At 38.0% G+C, this 19,634-nt stretch overlaps 1 protein-coding gene across 2 annotated transcripts in view; it reads left to right on the top strand.

Annotated features, from left to right (window-relative positions):
- The first annotated feature begins 517 nt into the window (after positions 1-517).
- The window catches only part of LOC127637799 (SLIT-ROBO Rho GTPase-activating protein 1-like), a 43,177-nt gene continuing 24,060 nt past the window's right edge, over positions 518-19,634 (top strand). For both annotated transcript variants that reach the window (XM_052119073.1, XM_052119072.1), the window contains exons 1-5: positions 518-1,052; positions 13,751-13,946; positions 15,019-15,181; positions 17,151-17,213; positions 18,111-18,290. In XM_052119073.1, the coding sequence (XP_051975033.1) occupies positions 986-1,052; positions 13,751-13,946; positions 15,019-15,181; positions 17,151-17,213; positions 18,111-18,290 (669 nt within the window). In that variant the 5' untranslated portion in view covers positions 518-985. The remainder of the gene's footprint in view (positions 1,053-13,750; positions 13,947-15,018; positions 15,182-17,150; positions 17,214-18,110; positions 18,291-19,634) is intronic.

Here is a 19,634-nt window from a genome sequence, read left to right as displayed (position 1 = left end):
AATCAACCTGGTGTGCATCTCTTATCTGTGTGCATTAAATTATAGATTTGTTGACCACGAGTCAACCATTTACCTATTGCATTTGTGTTTCTAACATAAATAATATCCGACTTTAAAAGCTCAGTTAACGCATTAGCAGTTTAATAAATGTATTTATTAAAATAAATGTAATATTTAATATTTCTGCAGTTTATTTTATATCATAAGATCGCTCTGTTGGCACCATAAGCACTGTTTTCACTAAATGTTACCAATTAACCAATCAACTCTTAATAGTACTCAAACTAATGGTTTCCTAAAATAGGCATGACGTAACAATAGGACTGGAGTTTTTGTCCATTTCTTGTGTTCCTATCACACACACACACACACACACACACACACACACACACACACACACACACACACACACACACACACACACACACACACACACACACACTCAGGCCCTAACCCGCCCACCTATTGACAGTAGTGTGGAGAGCGCGCACTGGAGAAACACCCACGTACACGACAGGACAGATTTCTGTTTGCATACACAATCAGATACACAGACGCATTCACACTCACACATTAGATTAGCGACCGCATGAGTTACAGTTTCTATAACCTCGAGTCGTGTGCATCTTTCTTGTTAATTGGGTGTGCGCTGAACCTCTGCGTAATATTGCTGCGGCCACTTGCATCTCCAATCATTCTTGCGAAGGCTCACCCAGATCGCCACTTGGATATTTCCTTAAATCTCGTTACTTCCGTGGGTCTTTCTGTGTGTGGGTCAAATAAGCATTCATATGCACGATTGAATGTCATTGCATTGCTTGACCGACTCCAGTTTCCTGTTGTTGCGGATCACACGCGCGGAACCTGTGGTTAGATATGACGCATCGGTCACAGTAGGAACGCGTCTGGGAGAAGCAAAAGGGTTGCAGTGAGAAGGGATCACTAAATCTGGACTGCACTGGCGAAACACGCTCACCTGCTCGTCATGTCGAACACGGCGAAGAGCAAAAAGGAAAAGGAAATCATTACCGAGTTTGAGAGTCAAGTGAAAGGTAAGAGCAGTCTCACACCTGACTGGTACCTGGACACAGTCGGATCTAATGCATTTGTACCACTGCGAGCCTTGTGCATGCAATGATTTACAACAGAATGGCAAAATAATGTCTTATCTATAATCAGAAAGGCACAGTTCCACAAAAAGCATATTAAACATTGTAAAACCACGTATCACTTGGTTTATATGCTTCAGGGAGGGAGTTCCGAAAATGCATGTTGCTTTTAATGTAATATATTCTTTCATCTATGCAATAATTCACAAGATAATGGTCAAACAATATTTAATTTAATCCGTTTTATATGTATAATCACATTGTTGCTCCTTGTGCAATATATATCCCTTCTCAAAAAGCTAATTAAACATTGTAAACACCATGCATCTCTTTATTGATAGGTATAAAAGAGCAAGTTACTTAAAATGCATGCTTTTAATTTAATATATGCACTGTCAATGCAATAATTAACAACATAATTGCCAAATTATATTATATAAATATTTCCAAAACCAAATGAACGCTGTCTAGTCAGTATGTTCCACTTCTCAAAAAGCATATTAAACATTGTAAAACCATACATCACTTTACTGATAGGTTTAAGAGAGCGAGTTACTAAAATTGCATGGTTCGTTTAATGAAATATGTGCAGTATAATTTAGTTAGCACACTTAAATATTCAGTCCGCCCCGTTATCATTTATTTGCCCTTACAGCAGGGCGGCTGTTTGTGCGCGCGCGCTCGTTTAACGGTGTTAAAATCGATTAAACTGAAAGGGGCACGCGCGGTAGCGTGCAGGCTCCATGGCAACCCGTGTCTCCCGCTCTCGAGCTGTAGTCAGGTGAAGGTGTACGGCACACCTAGACAGAGACAGCATGCAAAATGAGCTATTATAGAGAATGTACAAGCAAAACAAGCACATTTTGTCGCACATGTATGCTGCTGTGTAGCTATAAGGAGGCGAGGTGCTGTCTCAGCTACTATTGGCCAATGGTGCTCAGGGTGGAGGTCGTCTCTAGGCAACGCATGGCATGTACCTTTATGCTGATAGATTGGCGTAGTATTTGGGCCACTGCACTAGTGCTTGCATGCTTAGCCAAGAAAGATGAACATATGGCTGTCTCTTGGTTGTCAAATCTCTGGGCTCTGGGTGTGTGTGTGTGTGTGTGTGTGTGTGTGTGCGTGTGTGTGTGCGTGCGTGTGTGTCCAGATATTCCCTACGTTGTGGGGACAATCAGTTGGTCCCCATGAGGAAAACAGCTTATAAATCATAGTAAATTATGTTTTAATGAAAATGTAAAAAAAAAAAAAATGTATTAATTGTTTTTTTTTTTTTAGGGTTAGGCGTAGGGTTACGGGATAGAATATAAAGTTAAAACCCGTTATGTTTATGGAGAGTCTTCATATAACATGAAAACCCAACGTGTGTGTGTGCGTGCTTGCGTGTGTGTGTGTGTGTGTGTGTGTGTGAAAGAGCAGGATCACGCAGGGTTCAAACATCCTCCGTGAGCGGCGCGTTTTCGTTTTGTACATCGACAAAGTACACCACAAGCTTGATTCGCGAGCTGACGCGTCCCAGACGCGGCAGTGAGCGGATAGTTTTGGCCTTGAGCTTAATTTTGCCACGCGACTCACGCTGAGCTCAGCTGCTCTGGGTGCAGTACAACACGAAATAATCAGGAGATTATAGAAAAGACACAAAAGTAAAATCTAAATTATTCAAACCGAACCTATAATACACTACAATTTATATCACAATAAAACAATTTAAAGGAAAGAATGAATAAACTGCCGGACCTTTTGGCATTCTGTGTATAGGTTTACAATTTAGACACAACATTAACCAATCACAACCAAGTGTGCTGATAAACGTTGAAGTGCACGTGACCTCTGTTTTCGTTGAAGCAGTAATAACCTCAGCCTATTATGACCTTATTAAAGTATTTTTTTTATTATTATTATTTTTTATATTTTGTGGCGTAGGAACCCATAGATAAATTGATTTCCTGCGCAGAGGCGTTGCTGTTTCTCGCGGAAGAGAGCCAATGTAATCGTCGGAGAGCGCGACCGCCCCTCTCATGCCTCGCTCACGGAGGATTTGTGAACCCGGCGTTAGGGAATCCTCCTGCCGCAGCAGTGCTGTTTAGTATGGGCTGCACGTACAGCAGTATGTGTGTGGCATACAGTTGTGTGACTAAGGATGGCTTGAGACAGATGAGTGATTTATGGTCATAAGGGACGAGGCTGCTATTCTCAGATGTAACAGACACATGGTCGGTCACACATACTTTTTATTCATAAACGACAGTGCACTTAATTTTCCTTGCACCTTAAATTGACTGTGTTTTGAGTTAATATTCCTTAGAGGGATAGATTACCCTACAATTAAAATTATGTACTCACCCTCATGTTGCTCCAACCTTGTATGGCCTTCTTTCTAAGATGCAATAAGATGTTTGTTAGAATGTTAGCCTCAGTCACCATTCACTTTCATTGCATCTTTTTTTCTCCCATACAATGAAAGTGAATGAGGCTAACGTTCTGCTTGAGCTATCCCTTGTCTTTTACACACTTGAATGCTTGCTTTGGGTGTGAACTGTAAATATGATTGCTTGGATAGAAGCACAGTGCTTGTGCTTTGATTTCTAACAGTGCATCTCCTCATTGGTATGTGACTGTATGTGTAAAAAATGTCCTCGGGAACATGCTGGAGTTTTGGCAATGTCCGAACAGGAAATGGTTTTCTCTTAGGGAGGAAGTTAGAAGGAAAGAGAGGCACATGACCTTGACTTTACCTGCAGATACACATAGAAATACACACACATGAACAATCACAAAAGCAGAGCTGCTGTGGAATAACCCCTATACTGTATACATTTGGTGTGTGAGCGTGAATACACTCTTGGCACATTACTCAATATATTTGTGCTTGATCAGCAAGAAATGGGACTCGTGTGAGAAGGGTTTTCAGTTTGGTAGGGGCACATGGGAAGCTTGTATTATAAAACAGCTTTAGACATAGGTCAACACACACACACACACACACACACACACACACACACACACACACACACACACACACACACACACACACACACACACAGAACGATTACTGTAAGCCTCACCCTCATGTCAGTTAGTGAGCATAAGTGTGAGTTAGTGTGTTTGAGTAAATGTGTGTGTGTGTGTGTGTGTGTGTGTGTGTCCATGCTATCCTGCAAGGTTTAGTCTTTTTCCAACATGCAAACATTAAAGGGAAAGTTCAGCCAAAAATGAAAATGTTGTCATTTACTCACCCTCATGTTGTTTCAAACCTGCAATCTTTCTTTAATAGAACACAAAATGAGATGTTGGACTAAATGTAAGGGACTGACAGCCTCAGTCACCATTTACATTCATTGTATGGGGAAAAAAGAGATTCAATGAAAGTGTCTTAAAGGGATAGTTCACCCAAAAATGAAAATTCTATCATCATTTACTCACCCTTATGCAATCCCAGATGTTTATGACTTTCTTCTGCTGAACACAATCAAAGATTTTTAGAAAAATATCTCAACTCTGTAGGTCCTCACAATGCAAGTGAAAGTTTGCCAAAACGTATAAGGTCCAAAAAGCACATAAAGGCTGTATAAAATTAATCCATACGACTCCAGTGGTTTAATCCATGTCTTCTGAAGTGATATTATAGGTGTGGGTGAGAAACAAATCAATATATAAGTCCTTTTTTTGTGTGTAGATTTTCTCCCCGTTTCTCCCCAATTTGGCATGCCCAATTCCTAATGTGCTCTGATTCCTTGTGGTGGTGCAGTGACTCACCTCGATCTGTGTGGCGGAGGACGAATCCCAGTTGCCTCTGCTTCTGAGACAGTCAGCCCACACATCTTATCACGTGGCTTGCAGAGCATGTTAACTTGGAGACATAGCACGTGTGGAGGCTCACCCTATTCATCGTGGCATCCACACACAACTAACCACACGTACAACCGATAGCAAGATTCACCCTCATAGCAACCACGAGGAAGGTAGCCCACGTAAAAAGGTAGCCAATCGGGCCAATTGGTTGCTTTGGAAGTCTTGCTGGAGTCACTCAGCACGTCCTGGATTCAAACTCGTAATGCTAAGGGTGGTAGACAGTATCTTTGCTTGATGAGCTATCCAGGCCCCCATAAAGTCCTTTTTTACCATAAATTCTCCACCCTGCCCAGTAGGTGGCGATATGCACAATGAATGTAAATCTCCAAAAACAAAAGAAGAATGTGAAAGTGGGAATTTAAAGTAAAAAAGACTTACATTTTGATCTCTTTCTCACCCTCACTTGTCATATCACTTCTGAAGGCATGAATTAAACACTTGAGTATTATGGATTACTTTTATGCTGTCTTTATGTCCTTTTTGGACCTTCAGAGTTCTGGACTCCATTCACTTGCATTGTATGGACCTACAGAGCTGAAATATTCTTCAAAAAGATTGTTGTTTCTGTTCAGCAGAAGAAAGAAAGTCATACACATCTGGAATGGCATTAAGTTATTAAGTTAAGTTAAATTATGAGAGAATTAATTTTTTTGGGGTGATCTGTCCCTTTAAGAGAAGGAGACAAATCAGCAGAAAGCAACAGGGAGAAAAAAAGGAGACAGAAGGAAAGATGACAAGAGGATGTCTTACAATGTGACATTGCCATAATGCTGTTATTTAGCCTGTTATTCTATCGTAAGACTTGATGTTGGGTTGCAGTTCTGGCTACTGTCCAATCCAAAGCCTTTGTTTCGGACCACTCACAGTTGCACCACAGACAGACACATATACATCATATTAAACAGACTGGCTCAATGGTGTACTTCCGCTGCCTAGAGTGACTGTATGAATCAGAATTATTGGACAGCTCAAGGGATCCACGCTGCAACCAGACATTTAATTTCTTTGAAGAATCACAGGAGCCATCAGAATAAATGTTCAGAGTCATTACAAAGTGACACGAAACCAGTTGCACAAATTAAAGGAGCAATAAGTTCATTTTTTGGCCAGCTTTTAAAGAAAACACTACAAAACAAGATTATTGTTGTAAACTATAACTGAAATAGAAACTAAATTAAGGTTAGTCTATAATAATTATAATTACTGCAGCTTTATATAAAAACATTGACTGTGATATGTGCTCTTTTATAAAGAATTTAGGTAAGTGTGTGTGTGCGTGCGTGCATGTGTGTATAAATATAGAATCGTCCCATCTTCGTGTACCCACAGATAATCATTTTAGCCTGGTCATGTTTCAAAATAATGATTGGAAACAGCATATGGCCTTACTTTCTTTATTGGAAAATAGACAGAGAACAAATAGCTAATTTGGTAGAAACTGAATTCTTCGTATTGGACTCAAGACTAGACAGATTTCACAGTCACCCACTACATGTATTTATAACTGGAGCCCTGTAAGTCTCATTAATCACGTATAGATATCGATCCAGTAATCTATTAAAGGCCTTGTGGACCACGTTGGAGAGCACCACATACACTGCAGTACTTACAGTAAGGATTGTGAGTCTTTCACTAAAGCTTGTCTTTGACTTTACCTTTGGGTTCAAGTCAGAAAAGTTTACTTAACCTTGTATATTCATTTAGATTATGTTTACTAAACAAATTTCATTAAAAAAAAAAACAGACACGGGCTACTAGGCAGTCAACATGAAATCAAAATTCACTCTATTTACCTATGTGTTAATATCTATTCACAGTCTTATTGCTATCTATTAATCTTTATTCCAAAAGACAAAATGTTTTGTCAAATGTAAAAATATAACAACTTTTCTTCTCAGCTGAAATCACCAAGCCTGCTGACTTCTTCAACCTCTCCCCTTTGACCTCTCTCATCAACAAGGCATTTCTGTCCACAGAACTGTCACTCACCGGATGTTTGTGTTTTTTGGCACCATTCTGAAATTCTAAAGAATGTTGTGTGTGAAAATCCCAGGAGATCAGCAGTTACAGAAATACTCAAACCAGCCCATCTGGCACCAACAATCATGCCACATGTTTTACCCATTCTGATGGTTGATGTGACATGAACTGAAGCTCCTGACCCGTATCTGCATCATTTTAGTCATTGTGCTGCTGCCATAAAATTGGCTGATTAATCGCATGTACAGGTGTTCCAGATAAAGTGTTCAGTGAGTGTATATTGTTCCTCTCGGAAATACAGCACTCATTTATTACTTTTTTGTGTGTTTAGACCACACTCAAACACTAACCATTCAAATCTTCTGTCCTTGGATCTGCGAGTACTTGGCTACTTTTTTTTTGTGTCTTGTGTACTGGATGAAGCATAACTTAATTAGTTATTTTACGCAAAGATATTCACTCTCTCTCCCCACCACCAAACTGTCTTTAATTTGTTATGTCTCATTCTCTTCACCAGGTTTAATAAGCAGAATGAGAGTTTCTGAAGTTAACAGCATTTATGTGATGAGCAGCGGTCTTAGAGGACAACACACTCACACACGCTCTCGGATTGTAAATGAGAGTACTGTGCAGGGACAGTTTGGCACATGACGATTCTTCAGATTCATAAGCAAACATTCCGGAACTCTAATGAGAATTTTTGGGCAGAGAGAGAGAGAGAGAGAGAGTAAGATAAAGGGAGTTATTTAGAGAGGATTGAAGGAAAAGAGCTTAAGAATTTAATTTGCTTTAGATAAATAGTTGGGTTCTGGAAGTAAAAATCTCCTTTTTATTTTTTTCCAAAGAGAAATGTATTTTAGTGGTAACTTAAAATTTTCCAGACAGACCTACCTTGAGCGCAGAGGTTGTTAAGCAATAATATACATTACAGCATACTTCTGAAGAAGCCATAAGTCAGTGATTTTTAAACTTTATTAAATAAATCATGTTTAATAGCCTAGAAAATCCCAGTTGAAGAGAGATCCACTAATCAGAAGTCGCTGTTACCATGGATTTTGAAATTGGGCAATAGATCTCAGTAGCGACTGGCCACTCCCACCAAGCGTTGCGAATGATGTGATTGAGTCTCCCTACACTATCAAAATACTAGTGTATTTGTATATATCTTTGCAATAAACTTAATATGTTATTTTGTTTACTTATAATCAATGACTAAAATCAATAATTTTATATTGTACTTCTTTTTTTGATTAAGCATTAACATTGCTTCATGAGATTGTACTTCATTCCCTTATAAAAGACACCTCTGTATTTTTCAGATATGTCTTTGCTTCAAATCAAAGTTTGTAATTTTAGATCGATTAAAGGTACTGCATAGTTACTTATAGTCATCATTTATGTACCCTCATGTTGCTCCCAACCCATGACTTTCTTTCTTCAGTGGAATACAAAAGGAGATGTTAGACTGACTGGAAGCCTCAGTCACCATTGACTTTCATTGGGGAAAAAAGGTGCATTAAAACTGAATGGTTACTGCGTCTGTCAGTTGCTTAACATTCTGCCTAAAATCTCTTTTTGTGTTCAATGGAAGATAGACATATGTGTTTGGAACATCATAAGGGTTGGTAAAAGATGACAGAATTTGCATTATTTGGTGAACTATCCATTTAAATCTCTCTATTGAACAATTTGTTTATAAAATCCATGTGGAGACACTGAATAGAAAAATGATTTCCAGAGCAAAGGCTGCTGATGAAGTGAAAAGAGAGCCAGAAAAGAAAGGATATGGATTAAAGTCTAAACAGAAAACAGAAAATAAATTGGAACTGGCAGAATAGCATCTAAAACAGTGCCGTTTCTGGTTTCCGCTTTTCCTCAGAAAAATACATGTGTATTTTTGTGTTTGTGTCTGGATGGCATATGTGTGTATTTTGGTGCTGTTGTTGAAGTTCCTATTTTTCTTAGATCATGTCAGTGTGTGTGTGTGTGTTGTACGCTCTAGCGTGAGTGTGTGTGTGCGGGCGGTGCTGCCGTACAGCATGCCTGCACACTCCTCACGCTGTCAGGTTGCCGAGCAGAAGCCTTGTTGCCATGGAAACAGTCTAGGTCGGGCGCATGCCGCAAGGTATCAGACATGCTCTCCACGGTCACAAGTTCAAAGGTCACATATGTGAAAGGCAGCGACTTCTAAAAATGAAAAAGAGAGGAAAAATTGCAAATTATATTTTAAGGGATAGTTCACCCAAAATGTTGTATTTTGTCATAATTTACTCACACTCATGTTGTTCAAGTATCTACAGTATATGACTTTTGTTCTACTGTGGAACATGAGTGGAGAAATTTTAAAGCATAAAGACGCTTTTTTTCCATACTAAAAAGGTAATAATGACTGAGTCTGACATTTTGCTTAACATGTATGTATTCCTGACAGAAGAACACAGGTTTGGTGAGTAAATACATTTTTCATTTTAGGTGAACTGTCCCTTTAATTTTGGCGGGAGAGAAAAAAAAAACTATTTTGAAGTGAACATCCGACACACTATCAGGGAGAAATTGTACAGATTTGTTCAAGTTGGCAATATTGTATGTAGGGGGGTTTCAATTTCGAGTTTTTTGGAGTCGACGCCGATTCCCGAATCCAGCCATTGGAGTCGATGGAATCGACTGTTCGACTACATTTATTTTCAATCAGGATAGTTTCAAAATTCAGAGCCGTCACCAGTGATGGCTATTAGTGGGCAGTGCCTTCCCAAGTGACATATTTTCACCCCGAAAATTGCTTGTCAGGCATGTGCTGAAAATCAATGGAATAATAAATATCTTAGTTTAATTTTCACTTGTATACAGCTCACTCAATCCATTGCTACTTGCGTCCGATTTCCTCTCTGTGATAAAGTTGAGGTTTTTCTGTAACTGCTGGTCAGTTTCTCCTACCCAAATCCAAACACTAACGTTAGTGGGACGGGAGAAGCTTACTTTAGTCTAGATGGCTTCCATGCCAATGGAAAAACAAATCACACACATTATCTTGCTCATTTCACTAAAATAACTATTAATAGGCTTATTATGGAGATGTAATAAAATAAAATAAAATATTAATTTGGACTGCTATTTTTAAATGGAACGTACAGGATGGTGTAATGGTTTTAATTTCAATTTTTATGGAATGTGGTGAAAATGTTGAAACAGCAGCTTTTTAAACTCAACAGTCTTGACCACAATAGATGCAGTTTAGTTTTATTTTCTCTTAAGGGTTAGGGTGGGGTTAGGGTTAGGGTTTAGGATTTTAAGAGTTTTTGAAATATGTGACATGAAGACAAACTCCTGCTTTTATAATTAGAGAAATTAAATTGATTACCTTAAAATGGGTCGGAAATAATTTCATTGTCATATAGAAACTAGACAAATTGGGAGAATCCACTTCTCCAACCACTGTCCCTTGCATTGATGTAATACTACACAAACGTCTGAAAGTTTTAAAATCTGTCACATCCTCTCTCTCTTTTACACTCACACACATAATCTCTCACTCAAACGCAGATGATGAATGAGGTGGTGTCCCACCAACCAACAGGTGTTTGTAGAGGATGTGATTGTTCTTAAGAACACCAATTCATTATTTTGAGCTAATCACAACATCCTGTTCATAAAGTTACAGAGTTGAACAGAAGAATAGATTCCTGTATCAGAGTCGAGAAATCTACTCTATTGGAGTCGACTCCCCATTACTAATCATATGAAATCACACAAATTGGGTCAGAATTTTGGAACAGCCAATCATCAGGTGACTCTCCCTTGTCTCCTTCTGTAATACAAAACAAGGTTTTGAATTAATGTCAAATTTGGAATAAGACATTGTGTGTACGGGCAATAACATTGTCCATTTGCCAGAGGAGTATGTTTCGAGATGAACATGAGTGGAGACGGGGCTCTCCTGTGAAGATACGGTCTGTTGCAGTTGGATCTCCCTAGAGATTTTCTTGTGAACTGCTCTTTCAGCAACAACTGTACTGGTGATAGACGATACTTGCCAGGAAAGTTAATTAAAAGCACGAATAATGCTTCTTTTTTTCTTCTTTTTTTTGGTCAATTTAAGATACCAACATCTTTGTCAATGGATAATGACCCTTTTCTGTTTTCAATTTGTTTTAGAGAATATTATATGTAAACATTTTGTAAAATAAATGTTGAGTATATCTCTTTTGCAATCATTATAACTTATTATTGAAAATAAAATATATAATTACATTTTAGTATACATAGATGTGTGTGTGTGTGTGTGCATGTGAGCGTGTATTTATCACTTTGTGGGTACCAAATGTCCCCATAAGAATAGTAACCCGAATTTTTGACCTTGCGGGGACATTTTGTCGGTCCCCATGAGGAAAACAGCTTATAAATCATACTAAATTATGTTTTTTGAAAATGTAAAAATGCAGAAAGTTTTCTGTGAGGGTTAGGTTTAGGGGTAGGGTTAGGTTTAGGGGATAGAATATAAAGTTTGTACAGTATAAAAACCATTATGTTTATGGAAAGTCCCCATTAAACATGGAAACACAACATGTGTGTGTGTGTGTGTAAATATATATGTGTGTATATATACAGTATATACTGTATATGTATACATATACTTAAACTGTAAATATATGTGTATGCATACACACTCACTGAGCACTTATCAACATCAGCATATCTGTTGTGTACAAAACTCAATTTCTTATTGAAACTAAAAGAACACAATGTGTTGTTTAGATCAGTGGTTCTCTAAATTTAGCTTAAGGAACCAGAAATTTCATTGGACATCAAGTGGCGATCCAACACAGTGCCATATGCAACCCCTATTTAAAGTAGTTTAGGCCATATTTTCTTTTACCTGTTTAGTTTTATTCATGGTTTTCAAGGATAAGAGCATGCCAATAAATTTTCTATGTTGCCATGTACTTAATTTGTCTAGCATCTACCAATAGACAGAAGCATTTGATTCCATGGTTTTTAACAACATCAACACAAATTATGCAGTTTTCTTCTCTTTTAAAAGTTTAGTAGCCTATTAATTTTGCTCTCTTAGCAATGCTTGATTATATAGTAAGTTGAATTGTATTAATTGTACTGAGTTTTCCCTGCTGTCTGTGATCAAATCAAAGCAGACCTATGATTCTTCTTTGTGGCACAACCTACCAATTAAGACCCATTGGTTTAGATTTCCTTTCAATCTCACTTTAAAGGGCAAAAACACATGTGCCACTCAGATGGGGTGACATTTGAAATGTTTTTTTGTTGTTGAATGTCTCCATTTCTCTGCTAGAAATTGTGTGTTTCTTGGATTGTATTGAAAGAGTCACCTTGCTGAACATTACACTATTACCAATGCAGAACATGAAACACAAACCGACAATTATATGTCTCCAACAGTCCCACCCACCCTCTAACACACACTCACACCCACACAGAGCTCACGCCAAGCCTGCTGTCTCATCTGTTATTTCAAACTGGTGCAAGAGAGGCAGTGTGACATTAAACAGTTGGTCTGTGGAGAGAGAGAGAGGGAAAAGTGTGAGGGAGCAAGAGAAAAGGATGGAGAGAGTGAACTGTTGAAGGGGAACAAGGGAGGAAAAAGGAGGATTTAAAGCTGGAGTAATGTTCAAATGTTCAAATACTTTCTTCTATCCCAGTTTAGTATACAGAAACAACTATAGGTTAGCCATTGGAGGTTAATTTTCCTGAAAGTGTATATGTTGTGAGCTTGTGGCGTATTATCAAAACATTGCTCTGTTTATTTGAGTATACCGACTGGCCCAACATGTTAACATTAGTTTGACCAGTGGCATGAGTTTGGAGTGAAACTATTCTGTTTTCCGACCACTGGCATATGGGAGGAGTGTTCGGGGAAACCTGTTTGAAAGTGTCATTATTTTTGCAATTTTGTTTAGGATGCTAGTGGCGTAGAAATGAAAGACTTCAGCTTTAAGGAAAGGGAGGAGTTTGAAGAGAAGTGAAGCGGAGATGAGAACAAGGATGGAGGAACCTGTGTACACCCACCCACCCCCCAAAAACACACACACACTAATCCCCATGGGATGCTACACTCCACTACCTGTTGTCTTGGCAACAGCAGTGAGCGTGATAACCAGAGTGTGGTTAAGGAAGAATTCAGACAGCTTGTTAGGAGAAAACCTTTGCTTCAGAGAGCACAACTTTACCCATCACTGCCCAAGTTGTGTTCGGATTGCTCCCATACATATCATATGATGTCATTCAGATTGGTGGTGGCGTAGTGGGCTAAAGCACATAACTGTTAATCAGAAGGTCGCTGGTTCGATCCCCACAGCCATCACCATTGTATCCTTGAGCAAGACACTTAAGTCCAGGTTGCCCTGGGGGGATTGTCCCTGTAATAAGAGCATTGTAAGTCGCTTTGAATAAACGCGTCTGCCAAATGCATATAATGTAAAATGTAGTTAGGGGCTGTTCACAATGGATGTATTCTTGAGTTTAAAAACAGCTTGATGCAGCTCAACAGTATGGAATGCAATTCAGGTGTCCCGAATCGAATAATGTTTATTTATTTTTTAAGTTGAACGTTTTTAACTTGACTCAGCATCTTTAAAATGCATGGCTTATGGTGCAAATGCTGAAAAAAAAACAGCAAGATGCATCACAGCAGTCACAGGTGTCCATCTAGCACGTTTGCATGGAAAAACAATGGAGATGGAAGCAATAACGCAACCTTTGTGAACATCAACCATAAAAAAATGTCATTTTAAATAGAACTGGTTAACTGGGTAACATACATGTGTGTGTTTGAGCAGAGATCCGGTCTCAGTTGGTGGAACAGCAGAAATGTTTGGAGCAGCAGACGGATATGCGAGTTCAGCTCTTGCAGGACCTCCAGGATTTCTTCAGAAAGAAAGCAGAGATTGAGAGTGAATATTCACGCAACTTAGAGAAACTTGCTGAACGCTTCATGGCCAAAACACGCAGCACGAAGGACCACCAACAATACAAGTGAGTAGACGACTTTGTTTTTTTGTTTTTTGAGGGGGCACCAGTGATAGTCCTGGATCACTTGGTGCCCCAACATAAGGCATGACTAAATATCTAGAAAGCTGGATAGCCGATGACATAATACAATTTAACAACAGCAAATCAGATGTAAACAAAATTTCAGAAGTGAAACAAACACTTACAGTATTTTATACAATAGATACTAAAATTTGCATAAACTTAAAAAGAAAAAATCTATTAGTAGATTTTGGAACAGACACAAGGGAATGTTAACACTTCTGTTAATCAGCCAATTGTTCATGGTTATCAGTTGATGCCGATAATCGCAAAATAGCCACATTTTGTTCTAAAGCAGGGGTGAAGTCTGGAATATTTTACCCATGATTCTCTATCCTCAGCTTCATGCCTGTGAAATAAGAGATGCCAAAGGAAAGACGATAGCTGTGTGTGCTGTTTTTCTTGTTCTTATTATGCTTGTGCGAATGTGTGTACGGGCATCTGTGTATTTGGTAGCTCATTAATGCAGATAAAATTCTGCTGGGAAAATTGAGGGATGAGTGAGAAAGAGAGAGAGAGAGAGAGAGAGAGAGAGTTTCACAGTTTCTCTTCTGTTGCATTTTTTCCTCACGCTGGGCACTGTTAGTGTGCTGGTTCTCATGGGGATGTCCCATCGGATGCCTGCTGAGCTTTGTGATTAGTCACTGGCGGCTGAGACATTCGCCTTTCTGGTCAAAATTGGTTTCCCATTGTCTTTTCGCATCAGCCATTACTAATAAAGAAGATCAAGTGTGTGAAACAAAATGGCGTCTTTTTCCACACCTCTGTAAGTGGTTTAATATACTAACCACCTTTACTCTCCAAAATTAGTAGATAATTTGCATTTGGACAGAAATGCAATGCAGTTCTTGCAGTACATCTTTATTCTCAATGAATCTAGCATGCGAAGATATATACTTTTTTTGTCTCTGTTACCAAAATCAGGTGTATAGGTCAGTTGCATTCAAATTCGCAGCTATTTCTGTGTTTGTTTTATATTTGGTAACCTAAAAACGTACATTCTTATGGCTTTCAGGAAGGACCAGAACTTGCTATCTCCAGTGAACTGCTGGTACCTGCTACTGAACCAGGTGAGGAGAGAGAGTAAAGACCATGCCACTCTCGGCGACCTTTACCTCAACAACGTCATTACACGCTTCACGCATGTCAGTGAGGACAACATGCGTCTGCTCAAGAAGGTGAGGTCAAATGCAGGTCAGCATGCAGGGCATTTCCTATCAGTGCTATTATGTGATGGAATATAAGCACATATAATGGCATTTAAAAAAAGTTATGCAACAAAGTGTGTCAGTCTCATACATTTTAAAAATATATACACAAATTTCTTTTGTGACTTTCTTTTGTAGAGCACAAAAGGAGATGTTAGATGTCAGACTGGCAGTTCGGTCACCATTCACTTTCATTGTGTGGAAAAAAGACGCAATGAAAGTGAATGGTGACTTTCTGTCAAACATCTTCTTGTGTATTCTTGTGTACAGAAGAAAGCAAGTCATGGAGGTTTGGAACAACATGAGTTTTTCTTTCCTTTCAATTTTAATCCCATACCTAGAATTTCCAGACTCTTACACACATTAAAAAAACAGCCTTTTCTCAGTTTGGCTGTATATACAGGCAGGTGCATAACCGTAGTTTTATTTCAAGTGGATTCAACATTCATTATTCACTGGCTCTCTTTGTCTTTGTTGAATGCAACACAGTGGTGTTTTATTTATAGAAAGTGAATTTCCTGTCCTGCACACAGAAACTAGTAGACAAGCTTTGAAGTTAATGCAGTAACATTTATAAAAATTACATTAGAGTTCTGCTAGAACACCTTAAAGGGATAGTTCACCCAAAAATGAAACATTTCTAATCATTTACTCACCTTCATGCCATCCCAAATGCGTATGACTTTCTTTCTTCTGCTGTGTACTGCCCTGAAGATGATCTCAGCTGTGTAGGTCCATTTAATGCAAGTGAATGGTGGCCAGAACTTTGAAGCTCATAAAAGCACATAAAGGCAGCATAAAATTGATTCCCATGGTTAAATCTGTGTCTGCAAAAGAGCTATGAAGTGAAACACATCAATATTTAAGTCCTTTTTAACTATTAATGTCCACTTTCACTTCATGCATATCGCCACCTGTGTTTCTCACCCACACCTATAATATCACTTCTGAAGACGTAGATTAAAACACTGGATCCATATGCTAACTTTTAGGCTGCCTCTATGTTCTTTTTGGAGCTTCAAAGTTCTGGCCACCATTCACTTGCTTTGAATGGACTAACAGAGCTGGAATATTTTTCAAAAAAATCTTAAATTTCTGTTCAGCATTAGAAAGAAAGTCATACACATCTGGGATGGGATAAGTGTGAGTAAATGATGAGAGAATTTTCATTTCACTTTAATAACACTAACTGGCCTCATATAATTTTTTTAGGAAAACTAAATAAAACTTGGTTCATTACAATAGATGAACCCATAGAAAAAAGAAATAACTAATAAAGAAGGTTTACTTTGCATGAAATGGTATACCGGATATTTTTTAGGACATGATGCTATGGTAATACCGTGTTTTTATGAACATGGTACAGCAAATACCATGGTAGGACAAATGATCCCACATAAATACAAGGTTACATATGGTAATCATTCAGTACCATGGTATTACTATCTCATAACATCAATGTACTGGCACAGTATTTTAACGTAACAGCATTTAACTTTCTTGTGCCAATCTAAGCAACTGTTCAGATTTTCATTACCCTTTTTGTATACACAGAATTGTAACATTCATCTGTACATTTGTTCTGTATTAAAATATATTAATATATACACCCAACAAACAAGTTCCTGTATATTCACATAAATGATGCAGCAAAGTTAATGTCTTTCTGTATAGCAATGAATATAAATAAAAGCCTTGTTTTCTTGTTGTCATCTAAGCACTTTAAACTGGTATAGGAGAAAGTATTTTAACACATTATAAAAAAATCAGACCACCTTAAAAGCAGTAAAGCAACATATGTGTGGAGCGTATTTTGAGTTGTTTGATCCATCCTGTTTGTTCAGAAATGACAAAGCGGGGACATAAATGCTTTACTTTGACCCAGTCTGCCCTGCTCTCTGTTCTCTTTAAAGCAACCTGTGCATTTTTTGACCCACAGAGCAAAGAGATTATTTTCCAACTGCAAGAAGACCTAATGAAGATTCTTAACGAGCTCTACACGGTGAGCTTGTCTCATTCTCTCTCATCATCCTCTCAGTCTCTTTTTGGATTATTTTTCATCCCACCAATTTCGTGCTGGTTCTCTTTCTCATTCCTCATCTCTCATTTTATCATTCCATCAATACGTGATTCCCCTCTCCATCACTGACACTCTCTATCTTCTCCCTTCCACTCTGTTCTTCAATCACACCATAACTCGACTGCATCAGTTTCATCTGTTTCATTTACTCATTCTAGCATTCTTTTCGCTTTTGTGATGTTCCTTCTCAATTTACTTTTTTCTTTGAACTTCAGTACTCCTTTTGGTTTCACTCCATCTATTATGTACCATTATCTGCCTGTGCCTGTATAAATATTTGTATAAATATTTGACCTGAATGTAAGTTTGTCTGACAGAACTAAAATCTTAAAAACCAGAAGCTCTTGAATAAATAAACTCTCTATAAAACCAAGACACACGGCACGCATTAACTCTGTCAGCAGAGCCTACTGCCAACATGAAGGGTTGCTTACAATGATTTGAGTGCACAGAACAAAATTATGAAAAGTTTGAGAAGTGTACAAAATCTAAGCAGTTTTTGTGTCTTTTTAGAGAACCATTTTCATGCATGCACACACACATTTACTCCTCTAAATGTGGACATGCCATAGAATTCTTTTTTTTTTTTTTTTACACAAACCCACATTATAACCATAATCCTAAAAGCAAACATTTAGCATTTGTTTTTCCAAATTAAGATGTCACCAAATGTTCCCAAAGGGAGGTTTTGTCAACTTTAGCTCACAAACTGTTGCTAAGTACATACCTGTGAATGTATAGAAAACTGTCTTTTAAAATGCAGATGTGTGCATGGGCATTATGGGTAATGTGGTTTTTGGGCTGGTCTGCCCCCTGCAGGTTATGAAGACGTATCACATGTATCACAGTGAGACTTTGAGTGCAGAGAATAAGCTAAAGGAGGCAGAGAGGCAGGGAGAACGACAGGGTCGGGGCGGAGAGGCCGTCTTTAGCCTGCGCACTGAAGATCGCCACCAACGACGCAACGCTGCCCGCAAGATCCAGAAGATGAAAGAGAAGGTGAGTTCTATGACTTCATCATGTCAATGTATTTTATATACTGCATATTGTCAGGCACAAAACTGTGAACTTTCCACCAATGGGCAACAATCTCATACATTTGTTGTTGTTTAAGGAATCTCTACATGTCATGGAGCATTACAGTCATTACGGAATGATTACATTTATGATATTTTTGAGATGAGTGCACATGAATTCCACCAAAAAGTCATAATTACCAGAGGTAAACTCTCGATTTGCTATGAGCCACAACTTTCCTAATTAGGGGCATGTCAATAAAGCATAACAGTCAGGTTCCGGAAGTAAAAATCACATTCATTTTTTGCATAGACAAATTGACTTTTAACAATAACGTATAAACATTTAAAAACAGACCTACCATGAGCTCCAAGGATGTTAATAAATGGTTTATGCTTCTGTTGAATCCATCAAACATTTGTGTTTAATATCATAATTTCTAATACTGGTGAAGAATTACATTATCCATTATGCTGAATAGAAAGATCCACCAATAAGTGAACTGTGGCCAACAAAGAACACCAAAAGAGCTCTGAGCTCTGGAACTGTATATATATATATATATATATATACTGTATATATATATATATATATATATATACAGTTCCAGAGCTCAGAGCTATATACTACAGTACTGTGCATCATTTTTAGGCACTTGTGAAAAATGTTGCATAGTGAGGATGTCTTAAAATAATAAATAAATAAATAAATAAATAAATAGTTTTCATTAATCACTTCATGTCATACAAAGTCCAGTAAACATAAGAAACCTAAATCAATATTCAGTGTGACCACCTTTGCCTTTAGAACAGCCCTAAATCTCCTAGGGCACCTGGACACAGTTTTTCTTGCTTGTTGGCAGATAGGATGTTCCAAGCTTCTTGGAGAATTCATCACAGTTCTTCTGTTTAGGCTGTCTCAATTGTTTCTTCTCTTTATGTAATCTCAGGCAGATACAATGTTCCATGGGGGGCTTTGTGGGGGCAATGACATCTGTTACAGAGCTCCCTGTTCTTCTATTCTAATCTTTTCTATTTGCAAAAGTAATGTTTGTGAGTCTAACATTTATATTTCATATTGACACACTAAATCTGAAGATATAAACCATCTTAAGACAAATGTTATTGTGAAAAGTATTTTGCACAGTACTGTACATACATATATATATATATATTCAGTTTTGAATTTTTTTTGCCTAAAAATTGAATTTTTTATTGTTGTGATTCACCTTGGAGCTAGTTAGTTTTGTTCATGGCTTAGAACTTTTATGAAGGATTTTATGAAATCGCTGTTGAAAAAAATGAATGGGGAAAAATTCTTCCTGAA

Source organism: Xyrauchen texanus, chromosome 45 (genome assembly GCF_025860055.1).
Source record: "Xyrauchen texanus isolate HMW12.3.18 chromosome 45, RBS_HiC_50CHRs, whole genome shotgun sequence".
In the NCBI taxonomy this organism is placed as follows: domain Eukaryota; kingdom Metazoa; phylum Chordata; class Actinopteri; order Cypriniformes; family Catostomidae; genus Xyrauchen; species Xyrauchen texanus.
The sequence above is the reverse complement of the archived record's forward strand: the minus strand, read 5'-3'. Positions and strand labels throughout refer to the sequence as shown.